General features: G+C 56.8%; 1 protein-coding gene across 5 annotated transcripts in view; it reads left to right on the top strand.

The window, feature by feature from the left end:
- LOC144953054 (splicing regulator ARVCF-like) overlaps positions 1 to 17,722 on the top strand; it is a 43,425-nt gene that overhangs the window by 21,126 nt on the left and 4,577 nt on the right. For 4 of the 5 annotated variants that reach the window (XM_078883569.1, XM_078883574.1, XM_078883568.1 and 1 more), the window contains 14 exons: positions 585 to 759; positions 1,615 to 1,942; positions 2,662 to 2,812; positions 4,662 to 4,845; positions 5,028 to 5,145; positions 6,066 to 6,219; positions 6,761 to 6,778; positions 8,824 to 8,886; positions 9,859 to 9,986; positions 11,279 to 11,429; positions 11,925 to 12,165; positions 14,613 to 14,727; positions 16,767 to 16,860; positions 17,576 to 17,641. In XM_078883569.1, the coding sequence (XP_078739695.1) occupies positions 585 to 759; positions 1,615 to 1,942; positions 2,662 to 2,812; positions 4,662 to 4,845; positions 5,028 to 5,145; positions 6,066 to 6,219; positions 6,761 to 6,778; positions 8,824 to 8,886; positions 9,859 to 9,986; positions 11,279 to 11,429; positions 11,925 to 12,165; positions 14,613 to 14,727; positions 16,767 to 16,860; positions 17,576 to 17,641 (1,986 nt within the window). The remainder of the gene's footprint in view (positions 1 to 584; positions 760 to 1,614; positions 1,943 to 2,661; positions 2,813 to 4,661; positions 4,846 to 5,027; positions 5,146 to 6,065; positions 6,220 to 6,760; positions 6,779 to 8,823; positions 8,887 to 9,858; positions 9,987 to 11,278; positions 11,430 to 11,924; positions 12,166 to 14,612; positions 14,728 to 16,766; positions 16,861 to 17,575; positions 17,642 to 17,722) is intronic. The other variant, XM_078883573.1, reaches the window with a different exon arrangement.

Genomic DNA, 17,722 nt, shown 5'->3' with positions numbered 1-17,722 from the left:
ACGAACTACGCGGTCAAAATAGATGTTAAATAATGTGGGAGCCAGAGGACATCCCTGCCGCACCCCAAGGTGTACAGGGAAAGGCTCCGACTCCCGGCCACGTAGTTTTACCGGGGCCCGCTCACCATCATGAAGGTCCTTAATGATCGTGAGCAGAGGGTCAGGGACTCTGAAAGCACGAAGAACAACTCAGAGCCCAGGCCTACTGATGGTATCATAGGCCTTGACCAGGTCAATAAAGCAGAGATGTAGGTCTTGTTGGAATTCCCTACACACACACGGGTACACACACACACGGGTACACACACAATGATCTGCCGTATAGCCTGTGTTGTTGTTTACATAGTGATGGTTGATGTTGTTTACATAATGATGGTTGATGTTGATGTGGTGGTGTTGGTTGTTGTTGTTTACGTGGTGATGGTTGATGTGGTTGATGTTTACTTGTTGTTCTTGTTGTGTAGACTACGGCAGGGGAGGGGTGGATGTCTACGTGGTGGTTGATGTGGTTGATGTGGTTGATGTTGATGTTTACTTGTTGTTGTTGTTTACATGTTGTTGTTGTTGTTGTTGTTGTTGTGTAGACTACGGCAGGGGCGGGGGTGATGTGTACGTGCGGGGGGCTCCCCCCGCCGGTGCCGGCTTCGGCCCGCCCGGCTACGCGACGCTGGACGAGCGTCGCCTGGGGGAGCACCAGCGGCGCTACGCGGCGGGGGGAGGTGGTGGTGGAGGTGACATGGTGGGTGCAGCCATGCGCAGGTGGGGATCTCGCTCACGAGCTCACTCACTAGCTAGCACACTAACTAGCCCACTCACTAGCACACTCACTAGCACACTCACTAGCACACTCACTAGCACACTCACTAGCACACTCACGAGCTCACTCACTAGCACACTCACTAGCACACTCACTAGCACACTCACTAGCACACTCACTAGCACACTCACTAGCACACTCACTAGCACACTCACTAGCACACTCACTAGCACACTCACTAGCACACTCACTAGCACACTCACTAGCACACTAACTAGCACACTCACGAGCTCACTCACGAGCTCACTAGCACACTCACTAGCACACTCACTAGCACACTCACTCGCTCGCTTGCACACTCGCTAGCACACTCGCTCACTCACTCACTCACTAGCACACTCACTAGCACACTCACTAGCAGACTCACTCGCTCACTCACTCGCTCACTAGCACACTCACTAGCACACTCACTAGCACACTCACTAGCACACTCACTAGCACACTCACTAGCACACTCACTAGCACACTCACTAGCACACTCACTAGCACACTCACTAACACTCGAGCTCACGAGCACACTAGCACACTAGCACACTCACTCACTCACTAGCACTCACTAGCACACTCACTCACTCACTAGCACTCACTAGCACACTCACTCACTCACTAGCACTCACTAGCACACTCACTCACTAGCACACTCACACACTAGCACACTCACACACTAGCACACTCGCACACACACTTGCACACTAGCACACTCACTCACTAGCACACTCACTCACTCACTAGCACACTCGCACACACACTCACCTATACACCCACCCCTACTCACCCCTACTCCCCCCCACCCCCAGGTCATGTGACGAGCTCAACTCCCTGGCCGAGCAAGGCCGCCCCTTCTACCCCCAGCCGGGCCGCTCCGAGCACGGCAGCCTGGCCAGCCTGGACCGCCTGGGCTACGGCGGTGGTGGTGGTGGCGGCGGTGGTGGGTACCCGCCGCCACAGCCCGCGGCGGGCGAGGTGGTGGCCCTGCTGCGGAGCGACGTGGCCCCCGCCGTGCGGGCCAACGCGGCGGCCTACCTGCAGCACGCCTGCTACGAGAACGAGCGCGCCAAGGCCGCCGTGCGGGAGGCCCGCGGGGTCAGGGCGCTCGTCGCTCTGCTGGACGACCCCGACGAAGAGGTGGGGGGGGCGGGGTGGGTGGCTGTGTGGGTGGGTGGCTGTGTGGGTGGGTGGCTGTGTGGGTGGGTGGCTGTGTGGGTGGGTGGCTGTGTGGGTGGGTGGCTGTGTGGGTGGGTGGCTGTGTGGGTGGGTGGCTGTGTGTGTGGGTGGCTGTGTCTGTGTCTGTGTGGGTGGCTGTGTCTGTGTCTGTATGTGTGTCTGTGTGTGTGTCTGTGTGTGTCTGTGTGTGTGTGTCTGTGTCTCCTAACCTCCCCCCCCCTGTGCCCCCCTCCCCGCCACCCAGGTGCAGCGCAGTGCGTGTGGGGCTCTGTGTGTGTGTGTGTGTGTCTGTGTGAGTCTTCATCTGTGTGTGTGTCTCCAGGTGCAACACAGTGCGTGTGGGGCTCTGTGTCTGTGTGTGTGTCTGTGTGAGTCTTTATCTGTTTGTGTGTGTGTGAGTCTTTATCTGTGTGTGTGTGTGTCTCCAGGTGCAGCGCAGTGCGTGTGGGGCTCTGTGTGTGTGTTTGTGTGTGTGTCTGTGTGAGTCTTTATCTGTGTGTGTGTGTGTCTCCAGGTGCAGCACAGTGCGTGTGGGGCTCTGTATGTGTCTGTGTGTGTGTGTCTGTGTGTCTGTGTGTCTGTGTGTCTGTGTGTGTGTGTCTGTGTGAGTCTTTATCTGTGTGTCTGTGTGTGTGTGTGAGTCTTTATCTGTGTATCTGTGTGTGTCTGTGTGTCTCCAGGTGCAGCGCAGTGCGTGTGGGGCTCTGCGTAACATCAGCTTTGGGCGCGACGTCCAGAACAAGTTGGCCGTGAAAGACTCTGACGGCATCGCGGCCCTGATCGGCCTGCTACAGCGCACACACAACCCGGCAATCGTGGACGTAGTCACTGGTAACACTCACCACTCGCACTCACCAACACTCACAAACACTCAACACTCACACTAACCAACACTCACCAACACTCACCAACACTCACCACTCACACTCACCACTCACACTCACCACTCACACTCACCACTCACACTCACCACTCACACTCACCACTCACCACTCACCACTCACCACTCACCACTCACCACTCACCACTCACACTCACCACTCACACTCACCACTCACCACTCACACTCACCACTCACACTCACCACTCACACTCACCACTCACACTCACCACTCACACTCACCACCACTCACCACCCACTCACGCTCACCACTACTCGCTCGCCCCTCGCTCGCCCCTCGCTCGCCCCTCGCTCGCCCCTCGCTCGCCCCTCGCTCGCCCCTCGCTCGCCCCTCGCTCGCCCCTCGCCACCCACCCACCCACACTCACCATTCACTCACTCACCCCCCGTGCCAGCAGGACACCAGCAGGTCGTGACCTGGTCGTGACCCCCACCCACCCGAGGGACACTCTGGAACCTGTCGTGGTGACCCCAGAGATGACCCCAGAGATGACCCAGAGACGACCCCAGAGACGACCCCCGAGACGACCCCCGAGACGACCCCCGAGACGACCCCCGAGATGACCCAGAGATGACCCCGGAGATGACCCCGGAGATGACCCCGGAGACGACCCCGGAGACGACCCCGGAGATGACCCAGAGACGACCCAGAGACGACCCCGGAGACGACCCCAGAGACGACCCCAGAGACGACCCCAGAGACGACCCCAGAGACGACCCCAGAGACGACCCCAGAGACGACCCCAGAGACGACCCCAGAGACGACCCCAGAGACGACCCCAGAGACGACCCCAGAGACGACCCCAGAGACGACCCCAGAGACGACCCCAGAGACGACCCCAGAGACGACCCCAGAGACGACCCCAGAGACGACCCCAGAGACGACCCCAGAGACGACCCCAGAGACGACCCCAGAGACGACCCCAGAGACGACCCCAGAGACGACCCCAGAGACGACCCCAGAGACGACCCCAGAGACGACCCCAGAGACGACCCCAGAGACGACCCCAGAGACGACCCCAGAGACGACCCCAGAGACGACCCCAGAGACGACCCCAGAGACGACCCCAGAGACGACCCCAGAGACGACCCCAGAGACGACCCCAGAGACGACCCCAGAGACGACCCCAGAGACGACCCCAGAGACGACCCCAGAGACGACCCCAGAGACGACCCCAGAGACGACCCCAGAGACGACCCCAGAGACGACCCCAGAGACGACCCCAGAGACGACCCCAGAGACGACCCCAGAGACGACCCCAGAGACGACCCCAGAGACGACCCCAGAGACGACCCCAGAGACGACCCCAGAGACGACCCCAGAGACGACCCCAGAGACGACCCCAGAGACGACCCCAGAGACGACCCCAGAGACGACCCCAGAGACGACCCCAGAGACGACCCCAGAGACGACCCCAGAGACGACCCCAGAGACGACCCCAGAGACGACCCCAGAGACGACCCCAGAGACGACCCCAGAGACGACCCCAGAGACGACCCCAGAGACGACCCCAGAGACGACCCCAGAGACGACCCCAGAGACGACCCCAGAGACGACCCCAGAGACGACCCCAGAGACGACCCCAGAGACGACCCCAGAGACGACCCCAGAGACGACCCCAGAGACGACCCCAGAGACGACCCCAGAGACGACCCCCCCGCCCCTAGGGATGCTGTGGAACCTGTCGTGGTGACCCCATAGATGACCCCCGAGATGACCCCAGTGACGACCCCATGGTGACCCCAGAGATGACCCCCGTGACCCCCCGCCCCCCCCAGGGACGCTGTGGAACCTGTCGTCGCACGAGCCTCTGAAGAAGCCGCTGTCTGAGCGAGGTCTGGGCGTCCTGGTGGAGCGCGTGGTGGCGCCAGAGAGCGGCTGGCACGCCGGTGGCCCCAACGCCTCCCAACCCTCACCCACCTCACCCTCCAACGCATTCCGCAACACCACAGGATGCCTCAGGTGACATGCAGACACACACACAGACACACAGACACACACACACAGACACACACACAGTCACACACACACACAGACACACACACACACAGCCACACACACACACACAGCCACACACACACACGTAGTCGTTGCGTGTGAACGTTGCGTGAACGTCGTGTGGACGTTGCGTGTGGACGTTGCAGGAACGTCAGCTCTGCGGGGGCGGACGTGCGGTTGCGCATGCGTCAGTGCGAGGGGCTCGTGGACTCCCTGCTGCACTTTGTCTGCTCGGCACTGGAGGACCACAACACAGACACCAAGGTCGTGACCCCCACCACCAACACCACCACCACAACCACAACACAGACACCAAGGTCGTGACCCCCACCACCAACACCACCACCACCACCACAACAGACACCAAGGTCGTGACCCCCACCACCAACACCACCACCACCACAACACAGACACCAAGGTCGTGACCCCCACCACCAACACCACCACCACCACCACAACACAGACACCAAGGTCGTGACCCCCACCACCACCACCAACATCACCACCACCACCACAACACAGACACCAAGGTCGTGACCCCCACCACTGTATGACTGTATGTACCTACAGGCGGTAGAGAACTCCGTGTGTATGTGTGTGTATGACTGTATGACTGTGTGTGTATGACTGTACCTACAGGCGGTAGAGAACTCTGTGTGTATGACTGTATGACTGTGTGTATGTGTGTGTATGACTGTACCTACAGGCGGTAGAGAACTGTGTGTATATGACTGTGTATATGACTGTGTATATGACTGTGTGTGTATGAGCGGTAGTGCAGCGGTTAGCGCGCTGCGCTATGAACCTGGCGACCCGGGTTCGATTCCCGCTCACGGCGAACACCAGTGACGATTATCTGAACCGGTCCTGGGCCTCCCCTAGGTCGACTCAGCCTTAAATGAGTACCTGGTGCGGTGTGTAAACATCGCCACTAGGGAGACAAAGGCGGTCGTGCGTGGTGCTGGCCACCCACCCCCTCGTGTACCGTTCCGGCCTTCATAGGTGCTCGCTAACAGCACTTGCCCCTACAGTCTGTTAAGGCTATACGGGGGATCTTTATCTTTATGACTGTACCTACAGGCGGTAGAGGACTCCGTGTGTGTATGACTGTATGACTGTGTGTATGACTGTATGTACCTACAGGCGGTAGAGAACTCCGTGTGTGTGTATGACTGTACCTACAGGCGGTAGAGAACTCTGTGTGTATCCTGCGCAACTTGAGCTGCGACATCTTCCGTGACGTGCCTGCGGGGGCTGCCGCCGGGACGGGGACCTCCTCCTCTTCGCCGCGGCGCCGCGGGGGCGCTGAGGCTCGCTGCTTCGCCAAGCGGGAGAAAGGTGCACTTCCTCGCCCCTGCAGAACCACTCGCACAGATAGAACCACACCACACGTATAGAACCACACATACAGATGGAACCACACCACACCACACGTATAGAACCACACCACACGTATAGAACCACTCCTACAGATAGAACCACACCACACCACACGTATAGAACCACACCGGGGGTGCTGAGGCTCGCTGCTTCGCCAAGCGGGAGAAAGGTGGACTTCCTCGCCTCTGCAGAACCACTAAAATATAGAACCACACGTACATACAGAAACACTCGCACAGAACCACTCGCACAGAACCACACCACACGTATAGAACCACTCATACAGATAGAACCACACATACAGAACCACTCCGCCCCTACAGAACCCTGGTCTGTGTTGCGATGCACAGGAGGTGCTGACCTCTGACCTCCGTGTTCCGTCGTTTTTCTCCTCCTCCTTCTCTACCTCCTCCTTTTGCTCTCTCTCCCCACCTCTTTGCACCTCTTCTGCCTCCTCCTCCTCCTCCTCCTCCTGCTGCTGCTGCTGCTGCTCTTCCAGACGCCTGGTTCTCATCAGGTACGCAATGCAGCACCCTCAACCCACTGAACCCTGTGGGAGCCTCAAGTGATTAACACTGAACCCTGTGGGAGCCTTAGTCTGGCTCTGTGAGTCTCAGTGATTAACACTGAACCCTGTGGGAGCCTTAGTCTGGCTCTGTGAGTCTCGGTGATTAACACTGAACCCTGTGGGAGCCTTAGTCTGGCTCTGTGAGCCCCCAGTAATTAACACTGAACCCTGTGGGAGCCTTAGTCTGGCTCTGTGAGTCTCAGACCACTGGACGGGTTCCGCAGGATTGGAAGGGTGTCCTGGTGGTTCCCCTCTTTAAGAAGGGGGACCGCACAGACTGTAACAACTACAGGGGCATCTCACTCCTCAGTGTGCCGGGAAAGGTCCTGGCAAGGATTATTCAACATCGCCTTGCTTGGCACGCTGAGGAGAGGCTTGCGGAGCCCCAATGCGGTTTCAGGAAAGGATGGTCCTGCACAGATGCCATATTGTCTGTCTGTCTGCTACAGCAGAGGTGTAGGGAATTCCAACAAGACCTACATCTCTGCTTTATTGACCTGGTCAAGGCCTATGATACCATCAGTAGGTCTGGGCTCTGGGTTGTTCTTCGTGCTTTCGGAGTCCCTGACCCTCTGCTCACGATCATTAAGGACTTTCATGATGGTGAGCGGGTCCGGGTAAAACTACGTGGCCGGAAGTCGGAGCCTTTCCCTGTTCACCTTGGGGTGCGGCAGGGATGTCCTTTGGCTCCCACATTATTTAACATCTATTTTGACCGCGTAGTTCGTGAAGCCTTCAATAGCTGTACCGGGGGAATTTCCATTTGGTACAGATATAATGGGAGGCTGATCGATGCCCGGGTGCGATCAAGGGATGGCTCCCTATTGGTCAACCACGTTATGTATGCCGATGATCTGGTAATAGCTGCTCATTCAGAGGAGGAGTTGGAGACGCTGCTGCTGAACCTGGAGTGTGCCACTAAGAGGTGGGGCCTTACCATCAGCCCCATCAAAACTAAGCACCTGCCTGGGTATGTTGTACCATCGGACACTCCACCCCCACAACTCCCAATCGGTGATGGGGCAGTTGTGGAGAGAGTGGAGAGTTTCCCATACCTGGGCAGTGTACTCATGACCGGCTCCGGTTTGACAGCAGAGGTCTCACTCCGAATCAGTCGAGCGGCAATATCTTTTCATCGGTTGCGTAAGGCTGTGTGGAAGCTACTTGGTCTGTCGCTCCGCACGAAGCTTCAGGTCTTCTCGGCCACAGTCATTCCCTCCCTTCTCTACGCTTGCGAAACGTGGACCCCTCTAATGGAGCATCTTCGCCGGTTACAAACATTTAGGCTGGCCTGTCTACGATCCATCCTGGGTTTAACCTGCAGGCTGGATTGTGTGAGGAGCTCACAAATCCTTGAAAGATCTGGGCAAAGTCCCATCGGTGAGCTCCTCCGGCAGGCAAGGCTGCGTTGGCTGGGTCATGTAGCCCGCATGCCCAGCCACCGCATGCCTAAACAGCTTTTGTTCGGCCGGATCGAGGTGGCTAAACGGGCGCAGCACGGGCTAGAGAAGAGAGTGATGTGGTACCGGAGGACGTGGAGCTGAGTGGACTTGCCGATGACCGGTACCAGCGGTGTCAAGATCGGCCTCTGTGGAGGAGGCTCGTGAAGGACGCTACTGGGCAGTTGGAGGCAGTCGCCCTCCAACAACAACGGAGGGCGGAGGAGCGACGCTCACAACAACGAGCGGAGCGCCTGTTGGCTAAAGCACAGCAAGTTGGCACAGTAGGGGGCACAGGTGGTGCATCAGCCAGTCATCTCGGTCATCTCAGTCAGTTGACCCGTGGCACCTGCTGGGTCTGCCCCGTGACCTCCTGCCAGCGGGCGTTCGACACTTCACGTGATAGCCTCAAGGTGCACTTGGCCTGGCACAAGCGTCGTGGTGACGTCACCGCCACTTAGTGGCGAATGTCTGTTGTTGTAGTGTATCTGTGTGTAGTGGTTGTTGTAGTGTGTATGATGGTTGTGTGTGTGTGTGTGATGGCTCCCTTCGCAGGCAACAAGGGGGGTGTTGATGGCGATGAAGTGGACATCCCCCCTCGCAAGGAGCTCGTCAGAGGTCAGCCCCTCCCCCTCTCCTCTCCTCCCGTCCCCTGAGTCCTGAGACTCAGGGGTGTGTAGTGTATAGTGTAGTGTATAGTGTATGTAGTAGTGTACAGTGTAGTGTGTATAGTGTGTAGTAGTGTAGTAGTGTAGTGTATAGTGTAGTGTATGATGTATAGTATAGTGTATAATGTATGATGTGTGCGTGTGTAGGGTGGGAGTTGCTGTACCAGCCCGAGGCACTGCGTCCCTACGTAGTGTATAGTGTAGTGTGTATAGTGTATGATGTATAGTGTAGTAGTGTATGATGTAGTGTATAGTGTAGTGTATAGTGTATAATGTATACTATGTGCGTGTGTGTAGGGTGGGAGTTGCTGTACCAGCCCGAGGCTCTGCGTCCCTACGTAGTGTGTAGTGTAGTGTGTATAGTGTATAGTGTAGTAGTGTATAGTGTAGTGTATAGTGTAGTGTATGATGTATAGTGTAGTGTGTAATGTATGATGTGTGTGTAGGGTGGGAGTTGCTGTACCAGCCCGAGGCACTGCGCCCCTACGTAGTGTGTAGTGTAGTGTATGATGTATAGTGTAGTGTGTAATGTATGATGTGTGTGTAGGGTGGGAGTTGCTGTACCAGCCCGAGGCTCTGCGCCCCTACGTAGTGTATAGTGTAGTGTATAGTGTATAGTAGTGTAGTGTATGATGTATAGTGTAGTGTGTAATGTATGATGTGTGTGTGTAGGGTGGGAGTTGCTGTACCAGCCCGAGGCACTGCGCCCCTACGTAGTGTATAGTGTAGTGTATAGTGTATAGTAGTGTAGTGTATGATGTATAGTGTAGTGTGTAATGTATGATGTGTGTGTGTAGGGTGGGAGTTGCTGTACCAGCCCGAGGCACTGCGCCCCTACGTAGTGTATAGTGTAGTGTATAGTGTATAGTAGTGTAGTGTATGATGTATAGTGTAGTGTGTAATGTATGATGTGTGTGTGTAGGGTGGGAGTTGCTGTACCAGCCCGAGGCACTGCGCCCCTACGTGTCTCTGCTGAAGCAGTCGAAGAACCCCATCACGCTGGAGGCAGCCACCAGCGCCATCTACACGCTCGCTAGCGGCGAAGGGCAGGTACCGTCACGAGCACACACTGCCACCCACCCTCACGTCTGTCTGTGTGTGTCTATCAGTGTGTGTGTCTATCAGTGTGTGTGTCTATCAGTGTGTGTGTGTGTCTATCAGTGTGTGTGTGTGTCTATCAGTGTGTGTGTGTGTGTCTATCAGTGTGTGTGTGTGTGTCTATCTGTGTGTGTGTGTGTCTATCTGTGTGCGTGTGTGTGTGTATCTGTGTGCGTGTGTGTGTGTGTATCTGTGTGCGTGTGTGTGTGTATATCTGTGTGCGTGTGTGTGTGTATATCTGTGTGCGTGTGTGTGTGTATATCTGTGTGCGCGTGTGTGTGTATATCTGTGTGCGCGTGTGTCTATCTGTGTGTGTCTATCTGTGTGGGGAGCGGTGGTGTAGTGGTTAGCGCTACGCTGCGCTATGAACCTGGCGACCCAGGTTCGATTCCCGCTCACGGCCAACACCAGTGACGATTATCTGAACCGGTCCTAGGCCTCCTCTAGGTCGACTCAGCCTTAAATGAGTACCTATTGCGGCGTGTAAACTTCGCCACTGGGGAGACAAATGCGGTCGGGCGTGGTGCTGGCCACCCACCCCCTCGTGTGCTGTGCCGGCCTTCATAGGTGCTCGCTAACAGCACTTGCCCCTACAGTCTGTTACGGCTATACGGGGGATCTTTGCGTGTGTGTGTGTGTCTATCTGTGTGTGCGTGAGTGTGCATGTGTGCACATGGCCTGGCACAAGCGTCGTGGTGACGTTACCGCCACTTAGTGGTGAATGGCGGTTGTTGTATCTGTGTGTGTGCTTGTGTGTGTCTATCTGTGTGTGTGTATCTCTGTGTGTGTGTCTATCTGCGTGTGTGTCTATCTGCGTGTGTCTATCTGTGTGTGTGTGTATCTATCTGTCTGTGTGCGTGTGTCTATCTCTGTGTGTGTGTGTGTGTGTCTATCTCTGTGTGTGTGTGTGTATCTGTGTGTGTGTATCTGTGTGTGTGCGTCACCGTCATCTGTGGCAGTGGGCCGAGGTGGCTCGTGCCGCGGTGCGCAAGGAAGAGGGGCTCCCTCGGCTGGTGGAGCAGCTGAGGAATGAGCGTGAGCGCGTGGTGTGTGTGTATCTGTGTGTGTGTGTGTGTCTGTCTGTGTGTGTGCCTGTGTGTGTGTGCGTGTGTGTCTATCTGTGTGCGTGTGTGTCTGTGTGTGTGTGTGTCTATCTGTGTGTGCGTGTGTCTATCTGTGTGCGTGTGCGTCTATCTGTGTGCGTGTGCGTCTATCTGTGTGTGTGCGTGTGTCATCTCTGGCAGTGGGCGGAGGTGGCTCGTGCCGTGGTGCGCAAGGAGGAAGGCTTGCCGCGTCTGGTGGAGCAGCTGCGTAGTGAGCGTGAGCGCGTTGTGTGCGCCTCCGCCCACGCCCTGCGGGGACTCGCTCGCGACCCCAAGAACAAGGCGCTCATAGGTGTGGCGGTGGTGGTGGTGGTGGGGGTGGTGGTGGTGGGGAGGAGATGCGGGGGGAAAGAGACACTGGGAGAGAGAGATGCGGGGGGAGACATGGGGGGAGAGACACTGGGAGAGACACTGGGGGAGAGACGTGGGGAGAGAGACACTGGGGGAGAGACGCGGGGGGATAGACGTGGGAGGAGGTGACACGGGGAGATAAAGACACGGGGGGAGAGACACGGGGGGAGAGAGACACGGGGGGAGAGAGACACGGGGGGAGAGAGACACGGGGGGGGGGAGAGACACGGGGGGGGGGAGAGACACGGGGGGGAGAGACACGGGGGGGGGAGAGACACGGGGGGGGAGAGACACGGGGGGGGAGAGACACTGGGAGAGAGACGCGGGGGGGGGGGGGGACGTTCATGAGGCTGCTACACCGACCTCCCCCACACAACAACAACAGCAGCAGCGTCTACATCACTGCTCCCCCCCCCCGCTGCGTTGCGTGCTCCAGGCACCCACGGCACCAGGAACCTGGTGCAGAGGCTGCCCGAGGTGTCCCAGGAGGCGGCTGGGGTGGGGGGCACGGGGCCCCCCCCCACGGCCTCCAGCGTGGTGCCGGGCCCCGTGGGCGAGGACGGGGTGGCGGCCGTGCTGGGGGCGCTGGCCGAGTTGGCGACGGGCAGCGTGGAGAACGCTCGCCACCTGCAGAGCGCCGGGGCCATCGAGCGGGCCGTGTCCATCAACACGTCCAGGTGGGCGGGGAGGGGGGTGTGTGTGTGTGTGAGACTGTGTGTGTGTGTGACTGTGTGTGTGTATGACTGTGTGTGTGTGTGACTGTGTGTGTCTGTGTGTGTGACTGTGTGTGACTGTGTGTGACTGTGTGTGTCTGTGTGTGTCTGTGTGTGTGTGTGACTGTGTGTGTGTGACTGCGTGTGACTGCGTGTGACTGCGTGTGACTGCGTGTGACTGCGTGTGACTGTGTGTGTGTGTGACTGTGTGTGTGTGTGACTGCGTGTGACTGCGTGTGACTGCGTGTGACTGCGTGTGACTGCGTGTGACTGTGTGTGACTGCGTGCGTGTGACTGCGTGTGACTGCGTGTGACTGCGTGTGACTGCGTGTGACTGCGTGCGTGTGACTGCGTGTGACTGCGTGTGACTGCGTGTGACTGCGTGTGACTGCGTGCGTGTGACTGCGTGTGACTGCGTGTGACTGCGTGTGACTGCGTGTGACTGCGTGCGTGTGACTGCGTGTGACTGCGTGTGACTGTGTGTGACTGCGTGTGACTGCGTGCGTGTGACTGCGTGTGACTGTGTGTGACTGCGTGTGACTGCGTGCGTGTGACTGCGTGTGACTGTGTGTGACTGCGTGTGACTGCGTGCGTGTGACTGCGTGTGACTGCGTGTGACTGTGTGTGACTGCGTGTGACTGCGTGCGTGTGACTGCGTGTGACTGTGTGTGACTGCGTGTGACTGCGTGCGTGTGACTGCGTGTGACTGTGTGTGACTGCGTGTGACTGCGTGCGTGTGACTGCGTGTGACTGTGTGTGACTGCGTGTGACTGCGTGCGTGTGACTGCGTGTGACTGCGTGTGACTGCGTGTGACTGCGTGTGACTGCGTGTGACTGCGTGTGACTGCGTGCGTGTGACTGCGTGTGACTGCGTGTGACTGCGTGTGACTGTGTGTGACTGCGTGTGACTGCGTGCGTGTGACTGCGTGTGACTGTGTGTGACTGCGTGTGACTGCGTGCGTGTGACTGCGTGTGACTGTGTGTGACTGCGTGTGACTGCGTGCGTGTGACTGCGTGTGACTGCGTGTGACTGTGTGTGACTGCGTGTGACTGCGTGCGTGTGACTGCGTGTGACTGCGTGTGACTGCGTGTGACTGCGTGTGACTGCGTGTGACTGCGTGTGACTGTGTGCGTGTGACTGTGTGCGTGTGACTGTGTGCGTGTGACTGTGTGCGTGTGACTGTGTGCGTGTGACTGCGTGTGACTGCGTGTGACTGCGTGTGACTGCGTGCGTGTGACTGCGTGTGACTGCGTGTGACTGCGTGTGACTGCGTGCGTGTGACTGCGTGTGACTGCGTGTGACTGCGTGTGACTGCGTGTGACTGCGTGTGACTGCGTGTGACTGCGTGTGACTGCGTGTGACTGCGTGTGACTGCGTGTGACTGCGTGTGACTGCGTGTGACTGCGTGTGACTGCGTGTGACTGCGTGCGACTGCGTGTGACTGCGTGTGACTGCGTGTGACTGCGTGTGACTGCGTGTGACTGCGTGCGTGTGACTGCGTGTGACTGCGTGTGACTGCGTGTGACTGCGTGCGTGCGACTGCGTGCGTGTGACTGCGTGTGACTGCGTGTGACTGCGTGCGTGTGACTGCGTGTGACTGCGTGTGACTGCGTGCGTGTGACTGCGTGTGACTGCGTGTGACTGCGTGCGTGTGACTGCGTGCGTGTGACTGCGTGCGTGTGACTGCGTGCGTGTGACTGCGTGCGTGTGACTGCGTGCGTGTGACTGCGTGTGACTGCGTGTGACTGCGTGTGACTGCGTGTGACTGTGTGCGTGTGACTGTGTGCGTGTGACTGTGTGCGTGTGACTGTGTGCGTGTGACTGCGTGTGACTGCGTGTGACTGCGTGTGACTGCGTGCGTGTGACTGCGTGTGACTGCGTGTGACTGCGTGTGACTGCGTGCGTGTGACTGCGTGTGACTGCGTGTGACTGCGTGTGACTGCGTGTGACTGCGTGTGACTGCGTGCGTGTGACTGCGTGTGACTGCGTGTGACTGCGTGTGACTGCGTGCGTGTGACTGCGTGTGACTGCGTGTGACTGCGTGTGACTGCGTGCGTGTGACTGCGTGTGACTGCGTGCGTGTGACTGCGTGTGACTGCGTGTGACTGCGTGTGACTGCGTGCGTGCGACTGCGTGCGTGTGACTGCGTGTGACTGCGTGCGTGTGACTGCGTGCGTGTGACTGTGTGTGACTGCGTGTGACTGTGTGCGTGTGACTGCGTGTGACTGCGTGTGACTGCGTGCGTGTGACTGCGTGCGTGTGACTGCGTGCGTGTGACTGCGTGCGTGTGACTGCGTGCGTGTGACTGCGTGCGTGTGACTGCGTGCGTGTGACTGCGTGTGACTGCGTGTGACTGCGTGTGACTGCGTGTGACTGCGTGTGACTGCGTGTGACTGCGTGTGTGTGTCAGGACGTCTACAAGTCGTGAGCTGCGTGCTGCCTCTGCGCTGCTCACGGCGCTCTGGTCGCACCGTGAGATGCACAGCCGCTACAAGAAGGACGGCTGGACCAAGTTGCACTTCCAGGCATGCCGACACCCACCACCACCACGGACACCACCACGGACACCACCACCACCACCACGGCCACCACCACGGACACCACCACCACCACCACGGCCACCACCATGGACACCACCACCGCCACCACCACGGCCACCACCACGGCCACCACCACGGCCACCACCACGGCCACCACCACGGCCACCACCACGGCCACCACCACGGACACCACCACGGACACCACCACGGACACCACCACGGACACCACCACGGACACCACCACGGACACCACCACGGACACCACCACCACCGCCACGGACACCACCACCGCCACGGACACCACCACCACCACGGCCACCACCACGGCCACCACCACGGCCACCACCACGGACACCACCACGGACACCACCACGGACACCACCACGGACACCACCACGGACACCACCACGGACACCACCACGGACACCACCACCACCGCCACGGACACCACCACCGCCACGGACACCACCACCACCACGGACACCACCACCGCCACAACCACCACCGCCACAGACACCACCACCACCACGGCCACCACCACAGCGATGGCAGTGGCCGCCAGCAGGAGGAGTGGTGGTTGTGGTGGTTGTGGTGGTTGTGGTAGTTGTGGTGGTTGTGGTGGTTGTGGTAGGAGAAGGTGTGGTAGTTGTGGTAGTAGGAGTAGCAGCAGCAGAAGTAGTCTGGTAGTTTAGTCGTGTAGTATATTAGTAGTATAGTAATAGTCGTAGTATATTAGTAGTAGTGTAGTAGTAGTGTAGTGTATTAGTAGTAGTGTAGTAGTAGTATAGTAATAGTCGTAGTATATTAGTAGTAGTGTAGTAGTAGTGTAGTGTATTAGTAGTAGTGTAGTAGTAGTGTAGCGTATTAGTAGTAGTGTAGTAGTAGTGTAGTATATTAGTAGTAGTATAGTAATAGTCGTAGTATATTAGTAGTAGTGTAGTAATAGTCGTAGTATATTAGTAGTAGTGTAGTAGTAGTATAGTAATAGTCGTAGTATATTAGTAGTAGTGTAGTAGTAGTGTAGCGTATTAGTAGTAGTGTAGTAGTAGTGTAGTATATTAGTAGTAGTATAGTAATAGTCGTAGTATATTAGTAGTAGTATAGTAATAGTCGTAGTATATTAGTAGTAGTGTAGTAGTAGTGTAGCGTATTAGTAGTAGTGTAGTAGTAGTGTAGTATATTAGTAGTAGTATAGTAATAGTCGTAGTATATTAGTAGTAGTATAGTAATAGTCGTAGTATATTAGTAGTAGTATAGTAATAGTCGTAGTATATTAGTAGTAGTGTAGTAGTAGTGTAGTAGTAGTGTAGTAGTAGTGTATTAGTAGTAGTGTAGTAGTAGTGTAGTAGTAGTGTGGTGTATTAGTAGTAGTGTAGTAGTAGTGTAGTGTATTAGTAGTAGTGTAGTAGTAGTGTAGTAGTAGTGTAGTGTATTAGTAGTAGTGTAGTAGTAGTGTAGTATATTAGTGTTGTAGTGTATTAGTAGTAGTAGTGTAGTAGTAGTAGTGTAGTATATTAGTAGTAGTAGTGTAGTAGTAGTGTAGTTTAGTAGTAGTAGTGTAGTATATTAGTAGTAGTGTATTAGTGTTATATTTGTAGTAGTGTAGTGGATGAGTGGTAGTGTATTAGTGTAGTAGTATATTAGTAGTAGTTGTGTAGTGGATGAGTGTTATATTAGTAGTAGTGTAGTAGTAGTATATTAGTAGTAGTAGTAGTGGATTAGTCTTCTTGGTTCTTTCGGTAAAGTCACGTAGAAGGGAAGTAATAAAATAATAAAAATAGAACATAATTAAATAATATTTTTATTATTTTATTACTTCCCTTCTACGTGACTTTACCGAAAGAACCAAGAAGATGAATCCCTGCTGCAGTCACGAAAGAAGCTTTAAATCGAAATGTGAGTAGAACGTGTTGTCTATATTTACTTAAAGTTGCCCATTTTGATGTGACGTCACATTTCTCAACCCCCCCTCCCCCCGTGCGTGACGTCACTGCCCCCCCACCCCTCCCCCCTGCCGTTTCCAGGGCAACGCCGGGAGCAGCGTGGGTACCGTGGGGCGGAGCAAGGCCGGTAACCATGACGACGCCACCCTGCCGCTCATGGGCACCGCTAAGAAGTGTGAGTTGTGATCACCACGGCAACGCCTCCGAGTATTGATTAGTATTGATTATCGGTATTGATTAGTATTGATTATTGGTATTGATACTGGTAGGAACCTCCAAAAATGGGAGGGGTGGGGCTGGGAGGGGTGGGGCTGGGAGGGGTGGGGCTGGGAGGGGTGGGGCTGGGTGGGGAGGGTGGGGAGGGTGGGGAGGGTGGGGAGAGGCTGGGTGGGGAGGGTGGGGAGGGGCTGGGTGGGGAGGGGCTGGGTGGGGAGGGTGGGGAGGGGCTGGGTGGGGAGGGTGGGGAGGGGCTGGGTGGGGAGGGTGGGGAGGGGCTGGGTGGGGAGGGTTGGGGCTGGTCACCCCGTGGTGCCCTTATAAAGCTCAACGTTTCACCTACTCACGCCGGCTTGTGCCCGCCCTCACAGTCGGCCGCCGTTGACCCTGCAGGCCGTTGACCCTGGCTGTTGACCCTGGCCGTTGACCCTGGCCGTTGACCCTGGCCGTTGACCCTGGCCATTGACCCTGGCCATTGACCGAGCAACCCAACGTGTTCCTACCATGGCACCTGCTGGGTCTGTCACGTGACCACCTCCTGCACCTAGCCTGGCACAGTCACCCCTACTTAGTGGGGAATGGCGGTTGTTGGTATTGGTGGTGCTACTCGCTACTAACAGCACTTGCCCCTGCAGTGTGTTGACGTCACCTGGGGCACCTTTGTCTTTGTGCAGCTGACGGGCAACCACGTGGCAGCCGGGAGCAGCTGGAGGAGATCCCCCTGGAGGACTTTACCCCTGGTGAGTCGCCACCACCACAACAACCACCACCACAACCATAACAACCACAACAACCACCACCACAACAACCACCACAACCAC

This window comes from Lampetra fluviatilis, chromosome 71 (genome assembly GCF_964198595.1).
Source record: "Lampetra fluviatilis chromosome 71, kcLamFluv1.1, whole genome shotgun sequence".
Lineage (NCBI taxonomy): Eukaryota > Metazoa > Chordata > Hyperoartia > Petromyzontiformes > Petromyzontidae > Lampetra > Lampetra fluviatilis.
This window is presented reverse-complemented; position numbering and strand designations above follow the sequence as displayed.